Source organism: Cimex lectularius, unplaced genomic scaffold (genome assembly GCF_000648675.2).
Source record: "Cimex lectularius strain Harlan isolate CLEC.00 unplaced genomic scaffold, Clec_2.1 scaffold26, whole genome shotgun sequence".
In the NCBI taxonomy this organism is placed as follows: domain Eukaryota; kingdom Metazoa; phylum Arthropoda; class Insecta; order Hemiptera; family Cimicidae; genus Cimex; species Cimex lectularius.
This window is the reverse complement of record NW_019392721.1, coordinates 107,487-126,664: the sequence shown is the minus strand read 5'-3', so window position 1 is coordinate 126,664 and position 19,178 is coordinate 107,487. Positions and strand designations below refer to the sequence as shown.

Genomic DNA, 19,178 nt, shown 5'->3' with positions numbered 1-19,178 from the left:
GAACCTGAAAACACTTTCATGCTTCAACAAATCTTTTTTAAGTAAAGTTAAAGAACAATCCACAGAAAATAACTTATATCTAATTACGTAAATAGCCCATGCTTCATTAGACACAGATTTTGACTAAATTTTAATTTTGTTCTGGATGATTATGGCTTTAAAGCAAGTATATTGCGATTAACATTAATTTATTTTTCTGTTGTTCAACTGACAATTAATCTTAGATTATTATATAAATACCACCATTATTTGATACCATTTTAATCATTATTGTTAATGCTCAACATTGAATAATTATTTAATCTCTGTAATTAGTATTATTATTGGGTCATGGAATAAGGATAAATTTTCTTTTTGATAATAATTGACCGTTTTATTTATTAACGTTTTTTAAAAATGAAAATGGTACATTAAAAAATATTTTTGGCTTTTTACAAATTGATATACAACTTAAGAAAATTACTACACAGATCAAGGCGACATTTCAAATCTGTATATACAAAACGGAAATAAGTTTGGTTTCAAGCGAACTTTTAACAATTTATCATAAAACAATTGAATTATTATTCGTGAAAGTAGATAAAACTTTTGTCTCAGTCGACCAAACACCCGTTGGTCTGCTGTCAAATTATAAGGGCAGAGAGGTGGGAAATTGTAAGCCCGTTGGAGGGGGTCGGATCAATAAATGTCCTGCCCATCTACCTCAGTGTTCAACCAGCAAAAGTTTAGACTAGATATGAATCACAATGTTTAATAACTGTGGCCAAAGTGCCTGTTATAGTACAAAAACAGTATACTCCACTTGAACTGTGAGTACGTATGTATCTTAAATCGAAAGCGTTTTCATCAGACTATTCAATTTTAACAAGTTTGTCATAGGTCAAGAATCACTCACCATACGTGAACAAATCAATGATTTTAGAATTCACAAAACAAACTGGACTACTTTATTCAAACATTTACAAGTCTTTATAGATTTTCTTACTCAATATTTTGATATAAAATTACATAAAATTGATCAAATTACTAAGTTGTCTTACATCTTTTGGCATTAGTAGATATAAAATGATCAACTATAATGCAATAAAGATGTATTATACTCAATAAATCTAAAAAAATTAAGATTCTAACGCAACAAACTACCACATAAACTCTAAATTAATTTAAAATTTAATGTTATGTAACTTTAAAATATGAACTGGATAATTCAAATGTGTTGCATTGAGAAAAATCCCTCAGTGACAATCTTTCTTCCCCCTTTATTAAGTTGACCAATTGTTCATTTCCTTCTACTTTTAGTGGTTAAAAAAATCCTTTAACACTATGTTAAATCAGTTATGTAACTAAATCCATCACCCTGTAAAGAAACTGAATTAACAATTTGACAAATTAATAGCTGATGGGAAAAACCCTTACTGTTTACTTTTTTCTCTATTAAGTTGGTACAAATTAAATTATTTTCATTCATAAAGAGGGTAACAATTAAAAAACAGGTAAAGCTCAATTGGAAATCTTCACCAATTTTTCTTCACTGGGTTGGTCTATCAGACACATTTTGGTTGAAATATCTTCAGTGTTAAGTCTTCTAGTAATCCTCAGTAAAATGTCCTACCTAGTCCTTTTATATCCAAGAAGATTGGTAATGATCAAATTGCAGGTTCCTCACATTGCAAGCCACATAAGGAAAATTACTGTTCTGAGTTGGCTATGTAAAATATTAAATTTTTAAAAATTTGAGGTAGTTTGGTTTTTATTGATGTTTACTAGACACTTATTACACCCAAAGATATGCATTCATTATCCATTGAGTTTGAATGCCAAAAACCACTTGAGCAGCAGATACAGGTTAGGATCACTCAATAAGCAAGCAAGGACTTTTCTGGAGCCAAGCAAGACTTTTAAGAAGAAACAAGAAGCACAAACTATCCTGGAGAGGTCAATCATCATACCCAATAATAAGCTTCTTGGTTAATAATTAATAGGCACTTGTGACTTTTTTTTCACTATACTTATGGGTTATTGTGTAGCCTCCATCATGACATCACCATGGAAAGTGCAAGTTTTCTGACTAAGCTCTTTGAGCACTTCTCTTGGTGTGAGAAGTGTCCTACAGAAGTGACCGTACTATAACTGGGCTGATGAAGAAGGCTTTGGTTTTTCTGACAAAGTTCACATGTTTCTATCTCTCCATTGTCTATCCATTTTTAGGTTGGTAGTTTAAGAAGGCAGTAGCCAGTATAGAGACCTTTTCCTCAAACCTTGCCAAATGAGAGAGACGAGTTCTTTTGCCTTCTTTTTTTGATTTTTTTTATAAATTTCTTAGTTGATCTCATACCTTGTGCTTATTTCCAGTGCTTGGGTTTTTCTTCCTCAAATTATTTTTACAGCTCAAGCTTTAGGACACTCTCCAGTGTGTCTAGTTTTGGATGTAGGTCCATGTGTGAGAGGGCCCATTTTTTGGCTAGATAGCTGGCTTATTAACCTTGTTATATTGCTTTCTTTCTTCTTTGTTTGGATGACTTAGGGACTGCTGAACTAGTTTGGACCTAAAAGTATACATATTTAGTGGCTAGCTGCCCGACTGTCCAGAAGTATGTAAATAAGTGCACCTTTTACTTTCTTTTTTACAAATGCTTCTGCACAGAGTTGGATTTCATGGACCTCAACTTGGAATATAGTTGGAACCAGTCCATATGGCTTTACAATAGGCGCAATTAGTCTGTTTTACCCTTACACCTTGGAGTTGCGTTTCTTTCCAAAGATCTCTACAACCACTTGAAAATGTTTGTCAAAATTAAGTTTTCCTCTTATTTTATCAAGGCTTCTTTTGAAAGGCACCTTTTGTACATGGACATGCAAGCGTGGGAGAGGAGTTGGTTTTATCACTGTTGTGGGACACAAGTATACAGACAAATATTCATTATCCCTGTTATGCTAAGACATGCTAGTCTTTTGTAGACTTTGCAGTTTGTTTTGAATCTACACAGTGTTTTTGTCCACCATACTAGAGCTCCATTTGTGATCCGGGGGTTTGACTATTGTTGGAGTTTATTCCCCAGTTTTTGCTGCATAATTTATGGACAATGCTTAGTAGTGGCAACTTTAGAATGTTGCCTATATGACTTCTCCTCTTGTCTTTGATTGACCTAAATACTTAGTTCCTTTGGAGAAAGTTAAGTGCTTTGGTAACATATTAGACCCATGAACTTGTAATATTGGTCTTATCTTTAGTCAAGGATAATCCATCTCCTCAAGCCATTAAGAGTTGAGGTTAAAAGCTGATGTTAGGGCATAGCCTTATTGAAGGATAACTTCCAGAAAATCCAGTAACATGGGGATCTGATATAAGCCATTTGAAAAATAAGTAAAAGAGATGGTCTTAAAATCAATCCTTGCGGGACACCTAATTTTATTAGGAATTAAGAATTAATTTTCCTGCCTGACAGATAAAGTTGTGGGTGCAGAAAGTATTTTTTTTTTCATAAATTGTAGCTCTCTAATTTTGTGAGAAGAAAGGAGTGCAAGATGCAGTCCAATCTCTGGAAATCTTAGCATTATTGATATTGGTCTATATTTAGTAAAATTCTTGGTATTACCATTTTTAAAAATAGGTAGCTTTCAAAGTAAAACATATGTTTAAATTAATGTTCAAAATAAACACTGCATCTAAATAAGATTTAGCAAATAGAGCACAACAGATACAATATTTAAAAAACAAAAAACTATGCTTAATGGCTAACAAATGCTACATATAATTAAAAAACAGCAAATAAATTACACTATTATAGTTACATATTATAGTTTAGAAGCTAACTTTAAAAGTTTTATTAGGTGAATTTTAATTTGCAGGAAATTGTGATCAACGAGTGACACAATGTGGAAACTAGCTTTTACCCTATTTATACCCCTAGTAACTTCCTCATTCGTCTGGAAACATCACAACAACAAAGAGCTCAAAGATGTTTTGGACTCGGTACATACAAAGTGCCCATCTATTACACGAGTCTATATGCTGAATAGAAAGTCGGTACAAGGGGTGCCACTTTACGTTATACAATTTTCCATGATGCCAGGAGTCCACCAATCAAGTGTGTATTATGCAATAACATAAATATCTATAATTGTAATAAAAAATTGTTTGCTTTAGTGATCCCAGAGACAAAGTATATTGCAAACATGCATGGGAATGAAGTACTCGGACGAGAATTACTATTAAAATTAGCAGATTATCTATGTGAGGAATTTAACAATGGCAATGAAGATATTCAAAAGCTGATTAAACTAACAAGCATCCACTTGCTGCCGAGTATGAACCCTGATGGCTGGCAGGTGTCCACCGATTTTGTGAGTGATTTCTTCAATTCGAAGCCAAAAATAAGTTTTTTGCAATAATCATTTTTCTTTAGGGTGGTAAGGACTATTTGCTTGGAAGAGAGAACAACAACAGCATCGACTTGAACCGAAACTTCCCAGACCTCGACAGAATAATGTTTACAAATGAAAACGGACACCTGGAGAACAATAATCACCTTCTCCCTTTGGTCGACAGGCTATCTCAGCCGGTATGGCATTTAATTGACTGATTATAAGAATTTTTTCCCCAAACTTTTCATGATTATACAATTTCTGGATTAAACAATACAATGTAACTACATGTATAGAAAATATCAACAAGAGTATTTTTTTTAGTTTCAATGTTCTTAAACATGTCCCAAGCTTTTTACAGCCTCTGACATTCAGGAGTTCTTTTCAAATTCAACCATTTCCTACCTACTCCTTATTATCAATTCTTAAAATCCTATCTTGCAGATCTTGCTGACCTGCTGATACATCCATCATCATCCATAAAACTTCACCCAAACCCCGACCTAACTTAACCTGTCCTTAACCCTAACCTCCAAATTTAATTATTTCTAATGTAACCTAACCCAACATAAATACACTTTCCGATGATCCAAACATTTGTTGCCATTTTGTCATCCCACAATTCAGCATTGCTCCAGGGTAGAAATAAAGAAAGATAAAAAATCCACTTTTTGGATAGTAGACTGACGTTTTAGACTGCCATCTGGATTTTGAGTAATAAATACTCATCATCAGGCAGAATGAATGTATGACAATTGTAGAAAGTGCGTCGAGAGATATGTTTGTACATTCTGCCTGATGATAAGTATTTATTACTCCAAATTCGGCTGGCTGCCTAAAACTTGTTGCTCCAAGGTTGTTGACATATTTCCTCTGCTTTAGAGAACAAAAAATGCTGTTAGAGTGTTTTTAGACATGCCTCAAGCTTTAGGCAGTGTCGGGCACTCAGACTCATGGAGCAAAGCTTGGGCTACACTGGCCATCTAATATTCAAATAACTCAAGCAATCCAATTAAAAGTCTTCAGAAGAATTCTCGTTTCTTAAAGTCTAATTACAATCTTTCAAACTATCTCTACTGTCAAAACCCTCTTCAAACTTTCTCATTTCAAGAATCTCAAATGACAATGTCCATCAGACCTTCTTGTCCTTAATCCGATAACAAATTGCGTGCCAGTGCTGGACTTTTGTAATGCATAATTATATTTAAAGAACTTTAATTACAGAGTTATAAATTTTAATCTTTCAGATTTTCCTAAAATCCTAAAATTTGGTTATCCTAGTAACAAAACTTACATATGCATAGTACAAGTTTTACTGGTTCTAATTGTTTTAAATATGTAATTTTCATACATTCATAACATTAATGAAATTTTTCTGTTCAGATTCAACCTGAGACCAAAGCTGTGATTCAATGGATAATGTCAATTCCATTTGTAATATCAGCCAATTTCCATGGAGGCGATCTGGTAGCCAACTATCCATACGATGAAAGCCGGAGTGGTGCCATGACTGAGTACTCAACTAGCCCTGATGATGCCACTTTCAGGTGAACTATGAAAAAATAATTACCTTAAATATGTTAATTTATATAAAAGTAATTAGTTAAAGAGAAAATATTGTCTGAAAATAAACCTTTCATTCAGTTTCGATCAAAATTGGAAAATATTGTCAGAATTTATTTTCCTGGTGTCTTTTGTCTCCTTTTCTTCCAATGTGACCTAAAACATCTATTGTGGAATTGACCCTTCTTTATTTCCATTCTCTGGAAAGTGCACTACCCTAAATGTGTTAATTTTGCCTTTCCAATTTTTCTTTTCTTTTATCCTTTATTATTCTGAGCAGTTCCACAAGTTTTACATTCTTGATAGCTTTCAGGCCTCAATCTTTTGACATGTGGGAGATTTTAACATTACTCCACTGGCCCAAAAGTTGTTGGTTAATGAAAACTGGTGGAACAGGTAAGAAGAATAAAGGAGTAATTATTAAGTAAAATACTACACCTTTATGCAAAACATATTTTGTTTACTGTAGCAGTTTTTTGATTTTTTTGAGATGGTAATGGAATGGGCATTGGTCTGTATAAGGGCCTATTATTTTCCTTGATGACCGCTGGGCGAGAGGTGAATCGTTTTTCCTGGTTATGATGATGAAGAACTTTGATTTGGCACCTGGAGAATTAATCCAGTGTGCAGTCATTTCTTCCTCAATCTATTTATTCAATTCCATTTTTAGCATGCTTTGGGGCATGTTTGTTCTGGTTACTGTTTTCACTTGTTTTTCACCCTGTCCGTTGCCTTTAATCCCAAGTCGGTATCATAAAAGAACAATTTGACAAGAGTGACAGTTTTCTTCAATACTTTCTCACAAATTGGATAAGCAAGCAAAATGAATACTTTTTATGACAAAAATTAAGAATCAAATGCATTAACTTACATAAGAACTATTAAACCTCAGACTAGAATATGACTGCTGATCAGACATTTCAAACCTCAGAGGCATATTAACTTGTAACTGTAAAACAAACCTGTGCAGATATTGCCAGGAAGAAGAAAATAATGGTTTGTAGAAGGCGGAGATTCCTACTCCTAGGAGAGGAAAAGCCAAGGCAGACCATTAACAATGTATTTGAATCTGGAAAAATTCTTTGGTTTAATGAGACATTCTAGACAAGAGAAGAGACCACAATAGACCAATATAGGTCACAAACTGTAAAGAAACATACTCTTACTAACCTACCTAACCTAGAAAGACTATTTAAAAAAAAAAGATCCGGAGAAGAGCTGGACCAGATTCAACTGATTTTTCAGTTCCAAAAAAAATTGTATTGAGCTTTCAAGTTAAAATTAAGAAATTGTGAACAAGAAGACTGCCTGAGAGAAAAAAAACTATACTTGGAAAATACTTAATGGATGAAATAAGACCACCTTAAGAACTCGGTAAATACCATTCTACAGACTTCAGCCACAATCATTTTCTTAATTAATCAATTTTGTTTCATATTTGATTATTTTTAAGTATTCTAACAATAAGTGGGGTTGCAGTTGTGACTTGTTTTGTAGGGAAGGGGTTGTTACTTTCCCTGAAGAACATATATTTTTCTATGTTGCTTCTTTGTATGTAAGGTGAATAGAAGTTTCTGAAAATAGCTGTGGCATATGTGTATTTAATTACCATTTAGCACATGGAATCATTATGTCTATTGTAAATGTTTTTTGGATATAACATTGCTCGTTGGTGTGAAATCAATATAGAATATTGTAGTATCATTTTAATTATCATCAACAGGCATTTGGCTCAAGTATACGCCAACAATCATGCTGACATGGCTGACCCAAGAAAAGAAGGCTGCGGCTACAGGGGATACAATTTCGGCAAGCAAGGAGGGATAACGAACGGTGCAGCCTGGTACAGTGTCGACGGTGGTATGCAAGATTTCAACTATCTATCTTCGAACGACTTCGAAATCACCATCGAACTTGGATGCGACAAGTACCCGGACGCGTCACAACTGGAAAAAGAATGGGAGAGGAATCGTGAAGCGCTTTTGGCCTTCTTGTGGCAGGTAGGGTGAAATCATAATGAAAGAGCGCATTAAGGTTGAACATGTATTTTATGTTCGAATTTTCCAGGCACATATTGGCGTCAAGGGTCAGATAAGGGATGCGGTGACAGGTGAGCCGATATCAAAAGCAATAATTCACGTCAGAAACGTCACTGATGAAGAATACGACATAATGCACGACATCTCATCAGGTACTCATTTTTTAAAAGCCATTACACATTTTACACCAAATCGACTTTTGATCTGTTGTTTTGAAGTCAATTAGCGTGAATTCTGTTATATCGGAGATTAAGTTACAAGAAGAAAAAATTTGTAATAGTATCGAAATGGGAGGTTGAATAAATTTGACGAGCGATTCGTAATATTTTTGGAAACATTAAGCCTTTAATGCAATTTTCCCATTTTCTAGTCTACAAAGGCGATTACTACAGATTGCTGACTCCAGGGGTGTACGAATTGACCGTCGTGTATCCGGGCTATCTGCCAAAATATAAAAAGGTGGAAGTCAAGTATGAGCCGAAGACGCCCGCCCAGCTGGTCAACTTCGACCTGGTTCCTCTACCAACGGTAAGCTCTAATTTAAAATAGTTTTTATCGTTTGTTTAATATTAACTGAAGTTGATAAAAGTCTACATGTTATTTCACCTATCACTTGTAAACGCATATGCACGCATTAGTCCTACCTTTATTCACGCCAATAAATACATTCACAGTCGAAATCACGTATTCACTATCCTAAGTCGATCTAAATGGGTCGACAGGTGTGGTCACTCGATATTCCACACGGACCTTGTCCATGCGCACCACTTAACCACTCACGCAAATAAATACATTCACACAATCAGGTAGTCATCAGAGTTTTTGATGTTACACCACTGACTACCCCGTTATCACATTGTAAATATACGTCAAATGGTTAGGGTTACTGAATAGAACAAATTTTCCTTTAATCAGGTAGTCCAGGAAAGCCTATAGAAGGACTTCTAGCAAGGAATGACTCGGTCTGATTTTTGTGCGTAGAGAGTAACAATAAGAACGCGTATGACACCTAAACACAAACATAATAGAAAAAAAAAAACAATCACACGTACAAAACGACATAAAAAATGACACACTATAATCATAACAAAATCATTTATTGACAAATTATTTTATTAAAAACTGTATAAAAACCAATAAAAAGAAAGCTCAAAAAATTTTTTTCAGATGTAAAATAAAATTTTTGTTTTACATTAAATTAAAACTTTATTTGCAATGACTGAAACTGGTCCCTTGAAATTCATAGCTTAAAAAGTTATAAAATATCTTAATATTAGTGAACTAACTTGCAACTCGCCATGACTTACGACTTTTGAAGACTCGACTTTTATATTCTGTCAAAAATTATCACAGAAAACATCATCTATCAATTCTTTTAATCAAAAAGAGAGAAAAAGGTGTATTTTTTCACTTTTCAGTACACTTCCTTCTAACACTTTTGCTGATGTTGAAATGAATGGTTTTTCGTTTTGTAAAACAATAATAGGCAATGTAAAACAATAAAGAAATATTTTTTTAAAACTAACTAAAACAAATACCCCTATTTTTAGAAACTCTTTGATACGAATTAGTAGTATACTAAGAAAAATAATTCATTCTTGTAATAGTTCAAATAAATTTAGAGAAAAGGGTATCGAAAATGGCAACATTTTGTTTTGCTTTTTAACTACAAATACGGTAAAATTTTAGAGTTGTGCACTTAAACAAACAGTGCCGATTTCTTTTTTTATTTAAAATAGTAGCGAGTGTTTTCCTAGTAGAAAGCAATGTTTTTCAAAAATAACCGTAAGAAAAGAACCTCTATTTTTAGAAACTTTTGATACGAATTAGTAGTTTACTTAGAAAAATAATTCATTCTTGTAATAATCCAAATAAATTTTGAGAAAATGGCAACATTTTGTCTCTCTTTTGAACAACTAAATGACCTTAAAAAATGAGTTAAATACGGTAAAATTTTAGAGTTGTATACTTAAACAAACAGTGCCGATTTCTTTTTTTAATTTAAAGTAGTAACGAGTGTTTTTTCAAAACATAAATTTTTTAATTTAAAAAATGTTAGTATATTTCAACAAAAACCTGTTTTGTACAGACTGAAATTGAATTTCCGAGTTCTAGAAGTGGTTTAAGTAATTTTTTTGAAAGTGAAGAACAAAGTGTTCCTAAATATCTTGCCTTGATGAAATGGCATCAAGCAAGCTTTTAGATATTTAAAAGTTCTCGTCATTTATGAATATTTTATGACAAAAACTAGCTTTCCATCTTTACCATTTTCCTACAGAAAGAGGAACTGGTGTGTAAGGTTTTTATGACGGAAATAGGGGATCAGCGGGAAAAATTCGAGTTCGATCAGAAAATCCCTTCTCCGGAAAAATTGTTTTTGAAAAATTGATGCTACAATCCTTTCTCATATTTAAACGATTCCATTTTTATTACATCAACAAATGACATAAAATATAGTGAACAATGTTTTTTAAAAAATTCTAGAAGTGAAGAAATACTTTTTTTATATACAGAAAGGGTGTAAAATTCGTTTACAAATTTAGATTGTAGCCCAAAATTAACGATTGAGTTTTTTCAAACCACTAAAGCACGTATTTGTATTACATTAAAATAAATAAAATACAAAAATATTGATGGTATTGTTGAAATTAATTTTGAGAAAACGGTACCTGAAAATGGCAAATTTTTGGTTACTCTCTGACCAAATAAATCGACTTGTAAAATTTTTGAAATATGGTAAACCATTAATGTTCGATGTTTTACCAAAAATTTCAGACTTTCTTTTAAAGGATTGTGTATTTCAAGTAAAAGTGGAATTTAAATAATTATATTTCGGGCTCTATCAGAAAATTGCTTTTCCTGAAAAATTATATTTTTTCACCTTTCAGCACATTTTTTTCTCCAAAATTTTGTTATATTGAAACGTTTCGTTTTTAAATTTGTAGAACCATAATAGGGAAACAATCTAATGAATGCTTTTGCAAAAACACCCTGGACCTGAGAAGTGTTTTTTTGTATAAACAAAAAGGTGTAAAATTTGGTCACAAATTAAGACGGTTGATTAAAATTACGGATTCATTATTTTTTAAAACAAACCTAGCAAATTCCTAGGATTTTAAGAAAAATAAAACAAATATTTAATAATATACAATATATATAATACATATTTTTTAATATACACAGTTTTTTTTTCAAAAAAGAGTTTGAGGAAATGGTACCTAAAAACGTCAACTATTTTGCCTACGATTATTCAGAAATTGTGACATGCGATCTGGAGTGACGTAGGTTTCAGAAAAACATTTTCTTTATCGTGCCAACGTTTCGATCTTTATTGAGATCATCTTCAAGACTCAAAGTGTTTGTTTTCTGTGTAATTGTGCCATTCTTGTGTGTCGTGTTGAGATGCCCTATTTTGCCTACTACCTACTTCTGGCCTGACTACATCGCCTTAAAAATTGATCAAATACGGTCAAATTTTTATGTTTAAACAGAAAGTATAAATGCGTTCCAAAATTAAAATCCTTAAAGGAGAAGTTAAATTAAAAAAGTCGATAAGAAAATAGCTCTTTTGAAATGTGGCATTTTTTTAATCTTTTAGTTCACTTTTTTCTAAAATTGTTTATCATATCGCAAAGATTCTTTTTTCCATTTTTAGAGCAATTACAGACAGACAATTGTCGTTATGAAAAATATTTTTTCCGGCCAAAAAAAATGTAAAATGTTGCCACAACTGTAGTTTTTGATGCCAAAAGTTTTAATTTCTACAAACCCATTTCTACTTAATCGTAGTGTACTATGGGCAATAAAACAAAAAAATATTGATTGTAATAGACCGAATTGATTTTGAGAAAATGGCTAACTAAAAATGACAACTTTTTGAACTGCTAAATCAATTTGAAAAATTGATAAAATACTGTCAAGTTCGATTCTTAAACAGAAAGTACAGACTCAATTCAAAAAGAAACACGTATCACAGTTACAAAAAGAAATGAAAAAAAAAATGAATAGGAAAAACCCAGATTTTACTCCTAAAACTCATCGCCACTTTCTTATGGCATAATACATAATTCAATTAATTATTATTTTTATCTAAGGCTTTGGTTGAAATGAAAAATCAGTGTCACGAGCGGGATTCGAACCCACGAAAATGGCAAAAAGAGAAAAAATTCGAAAGGTGTTTGGTTGAGATGGGGAGTTGGTGTCCGAGGGTATCGAAGTACCGTGCTCAAGTGGTTAGAGCAGCGGCGTATTTAGCCGAAGGTCGTGGGTTCGAATCCCGCTCGTGACACTAGCTTTTTCATTTCAACCAAACCTTACATAAAAAGATTAATTAATTGAAAGATGTAATTTGGTCGATGACCACTAAATATAATGGATTTCATAATAATTTAAAAATTTTCAAAATATAGTAATATACTTGTAATGATTCAACTAAATTTTAATAATAAAGGAAAATATTCGTATTCCGGCTATTGTAGGCCATGGAACCTAGCAAGGATGAATTTTCTCAGCCTTCGAATTTGATTATAATCTTGGTGTATTGGTGGGGAGACGGCAAATGATTGGACATCTAATGAACCAAATTGCTTCGTTGGTTACAGTCCATAACAGCCGACTATTAACTTGTATGCTGAGATTTTTATCAAAACCTTTCTTGCTCTATAGTATATGTTAGAAGTAATTGAAATTGTCTCAAGTCGAGTGTGGCTAAATGAGGCTAAGAATTGCTCGTAGAAATCCATGTCCCCTCAGGGCAATAGAAGAGATGACTATTACGACCGAGGGTCATGGGTAATTTGTAACAACTGCCGACGATTTCACTGTTAAGGTTCAGTTAGCAGATTTCATCGAAGGGGGGAACTCGCAAAAACTGTCTTTTACAGCTGCCACGGGAAATACACACTTATTCTAAAATCTTATTTATTCTTTTTTTTTCAGATCCCCTCGGAGAAAAACGGCAACTTGGAATACAATCTGTACGACGAGAATACCGCTCTGAAGAGGAAAAGATTTCTATTCGATAATGTTCTAGGGGTCTAAGATAGCACAATTACAAAGATTTTCATTTTATCGAGTAGAAGCGTGCAGTGAAAATAAAAATAAAAATACCTTGTCACTTGTACATACCATTCATATCCACTATTTTTTCTTGTAAATAATATCAAACATTTAATAGATGAATAAAAAAAACTATGTTATACAATAAAAAATTTAAAGAGGAAATATTTATTTTATAACCAATACTTAAAATCTATTTATGAAATTTATTAGACACAGGTTGTTAAATTTTTATATTCTATTTTTAGCTTTTATTTTATCCAACCCTTAATATATTTTATGTTGTGTAATAGATAATTTAATAAAAATGAACGCAATGAATAAAATAGCTTTTTTAATGTTCACCTTTTCTGATTTTTAAAATGGTAAATAATTACATATTGTACATCGCCTAATTTTAGGTAATTTTTTTAGCCGGCTCCCTCACGTAATGTCTTTCTCGCTTTTGGATTTTATTATCCTTTTATTTAATGTTTAACCCTTCCACATGTAATTAAAAAATCAATTACATATTCATGATATTTAAAATATTATCTAATCTAAACTGAGCGAAATTTGGCCACTCCCAATACATAGTTGTATACTGATGAGACCCCAGGCGTACAACTACACTAAAATTATATACAGCCTAAACCTACCTTGACTCCCTTCTTTTATTCACGCCAATAAATACATTCACACACAGTCAAAATCACGCATTCACTATCCTAAGTCGATCTAATTGGTTCGACAGGTATGTCGGTATTCGATATTCCACACAGACCGTGTCCATGCACCCTTAACCATTCACGCAAATAAATACATTCACACAGTCAGGTAGTCATCAGAGTTTTTGATGTTACGCCGCTGTCTACCCCGTTATGACAATGCAAATATATGTAAAACTAAATAACGTAGACTACTGTGGTGTAGGTACTCCATATTACATCACAAACACACCCAACCCTAATAGAACTTTCACGCTAGTAAATACATTCACTCAAATTAAGGATATTATTTCAACCTACGTATGAAAGAGTTAATAGATGAATAAAAAAAACTATCTTGTACAATAAAAAATTTAAATAGGAAATATTTATTTTATAACCAATACTTAAAATCTATTTATGAAATTTATTAGACACAGGTTGTTAAATTTTTACACGCAGTCAAAATCACGCATTCACTATCCTAAGTCGATTTAATTGGTTCGACATGTATGTGGGTACTCGATATTCCACACAGACCGTGTCCATGCACCCTTAACCACTCACGCAAATAAATGCATTCACACAATCAGGTAGTCATCAGAGTTTTTGATGTTACGCCACTGACTACCCCGTTATGACAATGAAAATATATGTAAAACTAAATAACGTAGACTACTGTGGTGTGGGTACTCGATATTTTATACCATGTCCATGCAGAGTTAAACATTCACGCAAATAAATCCATTCACACAATCAGGTAGTCCTCAGGGTTTTTGATATTACGCCAGTGACTATTTATTATAATATAAATATATGTAAAACTAAATAACCTAGACTACTGTGGTGTGGATACTCGTACATCACAACACACCCAAACATACTATAATGTTCACGCTAGTAAATACATTCACTCAAATTAAGGATATTATTTCAACCTACGAATGAAACAGTTCTCTATATCTGACCATATATACGTTTATCCAAACCATACGTTTATCTGCTTCGGGTATGGAATCAATTTGTTATTATAACCTCTACTGTGACTTAGAAGTTGTTTAAAATGGCATCTCCGTGGTGTTTCTTTGGCGAGGAGATGCCCATGTGTCAGCCTGGTGTGGCCTATACCCAGGCTAATCCCAAAGCCCCATAAAAGTTTTCATCTTATCGTCCTATTAGTTTGTTACCCGTTCCTTCTAAATTATTCGAAAAATTAATTTACAAAAGAATTATCTCTATTGCTACTTCGAACATCTTACCAGATCATCAATTTGGCTTTCGGACCCATCATTCCACCACTCATCAACTTGACAGAGTGACAGATTTCATTACTTCGTATCTCGAGCAGAAACTGTACGCGACTGGAGTGTTTCTCGATGTTTCTCAGGCCTTCGAGAAAGTATGGCACGAGGGATTGTTATACAAATTAAAATTATTTTTACCCCAGGCCTATTATTTGATTATACAATCATACCTTAAAGAGAGATTTTTCGCAGTAAACCGGGGTACGGAGTCTTCTGGGATGGAAGAAGTGCTTGCAGGTGTGCCACAAGGGTCAATACTCGCTCCGCTGTTGTACACAATTTTTACTTCTGATATGCCTACAAATGAGAATACACTTATCGCCATATACGCAGATGACACCGCCATATTAACAAGTCATCTTCTTCTACACAAGCTTCACTCATGTTACAAAACCTCATTTCAAAAAATTGAGCAATCTTTGGAAAATAAAGTTTAATCCCTCAAAGTCACAACACATCACCTTTACACTCCGTCGTGAAACTTGTCCTAGCATATATTTATACAATGAACCTGTTCCTCAATCCGACAAAATTAATTTAGGACTTACATTTGATAGAAGGCTAACTTGGAATGCACACACACGATTAAAAAAACAGACATTGAACAAACGATTTAAAATGCTTTATTACCTACTCAACCAACAATCAAAATTACCATTAAAATCAAAACTTTCGACATACCGTTGCGGTCACCGACGCCCCCTATTTCAACAGTTAGTAACTAAAAATTTTTTTAATTTTATTTTTCTTCAGTTAATAGGTTTTATACGTTGAAAAATATGAAATATTTTTTTGACATTCGTAATTTTGACATTTTTGTGTGTATAGCACATTTATTCAATAAATTCTATACTTTTATTTTATCATTTTATATTATATAAATTTTTCATAATGTAAAGATTTTTATTAGTTGTAATCCAGTTTTATTCAATTGTTTATTTTATAACACATATTTTAATATGTTATTTGTTTTAATATCTTAAATTTATTATTTTGTTGATTTTTTGTTTACGTGTTTTTTTTTATTAGTTGTTTTATAATATAAGCTTTATTTGGATGGTCCTATGCATAATCATTATTTTAATCTGTTAAGTTGTTTATATTGTTTTTAATTGGTTGTATAATATTTTTATAGTATAAATATAAGAAAATTATATTATTTAAGCGCTAAATAAAAAAAATTAAATGTTGACTTTTAAATTAAGCACCTAGATATTCTTTTAAAAAAAATCTATTAAGTACCGCAATTACGGTTGTTGGCAATAAAAACTGTCATGATTTATCAATATTATCGAGGGTTCTCAACAACAAAGGTCATATGAACCCTCGGAGTGCTGGTGTTTTTTTTGGGGGTGGGTAAAAAAATTGTTAGTATCTTGGGCAGGACCGCTGGATTCAAATCCGGGAAAATTATATTATTTAAGCGCTAAATAAAAAAATTATCACAATTATTCAGAAATCGTGAGATGCGGTCTGGTGTGATGTAGGTTTCAGAAAAACATTTTCTTTATCGTGCCAACGTTTCGATCATTATTGAGATCATCTTCAGGGCCTGGGATTTACAACACGACACGCAAGAATGGCACAATTACACAGAAGACAAACACTTTGAATGAGTAGAAATACTTTGATTGAATATAAAAAATATATTTTGCATTGTATAAATTCACTTTTCCACATCCTAAATGTATTTGTTAAATGTAAACAATGTTTGTAAATCCCAGGCCCTGAAGATGATCTCAATAAAGATCGAAACGTTGGCACGATAAAGAAAATGTTTTTCTGAAACCTATATCACACGAGCCCGCATCTCACGATTTCTCAATAATTATCGATTAACGGTCACTAATCACCACACAAAATTATCACAATGTTGAATTTTAATGTAAGCTCCTACACATACTTTTGTTTTCTTTTTTAACAGGGTTAAAAAAAAACATTTGTAAGTATCTCGGGTTCGAATGCAGGGCCGCTGGATTCGAACCCGGGACCTTTACTTTACAGTGATGAGCGCCGTGATCTAAACCGTTGCGGCCACTGACGCCCCATTTTTACCTTATTGTAATGATTTTGAAAATAGGATATTATTTTTCTACACAAAAAAGCAAATATTTTCTCATTAACAAAATTTATTTAACGTTATTGAAGCATTGTTTAGTCAGCCGTATATACGGACGCCACATGGAGCCAGGCCCATCGGCCTCCGGGTTGAAAGTGCTAGGCGATAGGATAAGGCCATTATTATTTAAAACATTTATATATCTATTAATCCCAACAAATTAAAATCGTACTGTCGTGAAAGAATACAGTTTATTTCGAAAAGTGTCGTTTAGAAAGTGATATTTATGATTTGCAATATGTAAATTCTTGTTTTGTTTTTCATATAATACACTTCCATCTTATGTGTTGGAAAGTTGCGCATAACCAACATTCCTTTCTATTGTTCACTTAGACTTTCAGTAAGTTTGTATAAGCGCATTCAACTCCTGAAACAGCCATTCGCGAATGAAATTTCGTCAAAAAGCCCTTTCATTATTGTATCGAGTACAGCTGAATTTAACGATTAAAACGTCTGCGATTCTTGATAATCAAAATAGAAAATAAAACGTGTATATTTAACCACAATTTTTTTTGTTATAGGACAAAAATTTATATAAAAATAAAATGAAATATTTGGCAAAAGTTTCATGAAATGAAGCTCAGGCTTTTTCATTGATTTGATGATGGAAAGACGACTTATCTATCACAAATATAAAAAATATTTACATTTAAATTGCTTATTAAATAGTAAGATGTAAAAAACGTATTTTTCTTTGAATGAACCAACAGCACGAAGATTGTTAAGGATTTGGATACATCGAGCCGGATTAAGGGTAAGATAGGATCTTTCTTTTCATCCGTCGAGTTTATCATTGCAAATATCCTGACAGATAAGGCCGAGGGATCAGATCGATCTGTTTATAGCAAAACCGGGGAAAAGAGCGAGGGAGATATGAGCCGACGAAGGCGAAAGATTTTTAGGGAACCCACTCGCTCCATTGGCTTGTGAACGCGCTCACAGGCCGCCGGTCAAAGCATCCAAACAAGTCAATAAATTGGACACAGTTCCGAAATAATACAAAAAAAATTCATCAGAAAATTTAATTTTTCGGGACAAATGTCGTACAAATCACCGGTCAAAAGTGTTCGAAAGGTGCTAAATCATAATCTCAACTTGCTTATGAAGAATAAAATGGATTAAACTGACTGCCTTTCGGCTTTATATTTATTTAGTAGCGGAATTACGTAAAATTCTGGGATACTGGAGGATATTCCTTGCTTTTTTCGTTTTCTTCTTTTCAAATTTTACAGTTAGGATTGTCTCAGTGGTTTTCTCATCGTTTCCCAGATAATTTAATATTGATTCACTCAACAGAAAAATTCAATCTGTACGAAGATTACAAAACCCTTTTTCAGGGCCTTTTGTTCATTAATAAATAAAACTCTACGACCTGGACTCCCTGATTTATTTATGGATCGGTACATAGATTAAATAATTAAATTTTAAGTTAAATTCGGTTTTATTTTCTGATTAGACTAAGGAATTTTAAGTAATTTAATTTTTTAGGAATTCTTAAGTAATTTAATTGTACTTCAGTTATTTTTTTTTATTAAAACCTGCATAGATTTGCAATTTTAATTCACCTTGCACCAATTGATAGGTGTTTTAGTTTACCATTAATGGATTTTTAAAAGGAAAATATTAATGCAGTTTTTCTAAGCCTCAATAGCATGACTGTAGAAACGAACACTTTACATATCAAATCGATAAAAAACCGGTGTTCCACAAGGGAGCATCTTTGAACCCATGCTGTTTACCATATACTATATATACTAACACTATTGTTACCACCTATGCGGATCTTACTTTTGCTTTCTAATCCCCAAGCAGCGTTAAAAAACCAAGCTTATCTTTAATCTATTATATTTAGTGGTCTATTGACTAAATTACTTCTTTTAATTACTTAATCTTTTTATGCAAGGTTTTGGTTGAAATGAAAAAGTTAGTGTCACGAGCGGGATTCGAACCCACGACCTTCGGCTCAATACGCCACCGCTCTAACCACATGAGCCCCAACAGAAGTCACGATTGCTCAAGTGGTTAGAGAAGCGGCGTATTGAGC

The 19,178-nt window shown here is 32.8% G+C and overlaps 1 protein-coding gene across 2 annotated transcripts; it reads left to right on the top strand.

Annotated features, from left to right (window-relative positions):
* The first annotated feature begins 686 nt into the window (after positions 1–686).
* On the top strand, positions 687–13,351 carry LOC106669270 (carboxypeptidase E-like). 2 transcript variants are annotated; one of them, XM_014398610.1, is made up of 9 exons: positions 687–809; positions 3,850–4,088; positions 4,148–4,344; positions 4,407–4,562; positions 5,749–5,912; positions 7,652–7,928; positions 7,996–8,119; positions 8,338–8,495; positions 12,906–13,351. In XM_014398610.1, exons 2-9 carry the CDS (start codon positions 3,875–3,877, stop codon positions 13,005–13,007), a joined length of 1,392 nt encoding a protein of 463 aa, XP_014254096.1. In that variant the 5' UTR covers positions 687–809; positions 3,850–3,874; the 3' UTR covers positions 13,008–13,351. The 2 variants fall into 2 exon arrangements, with proteins under 2 accessions (XP_014254096.1, XP_014254097.1); XM_014398611.1 differs by having other exon boundaries at positions 687–813.
* Positions 13,352–19,178: the final 5,827 nt, after the last annotated feature.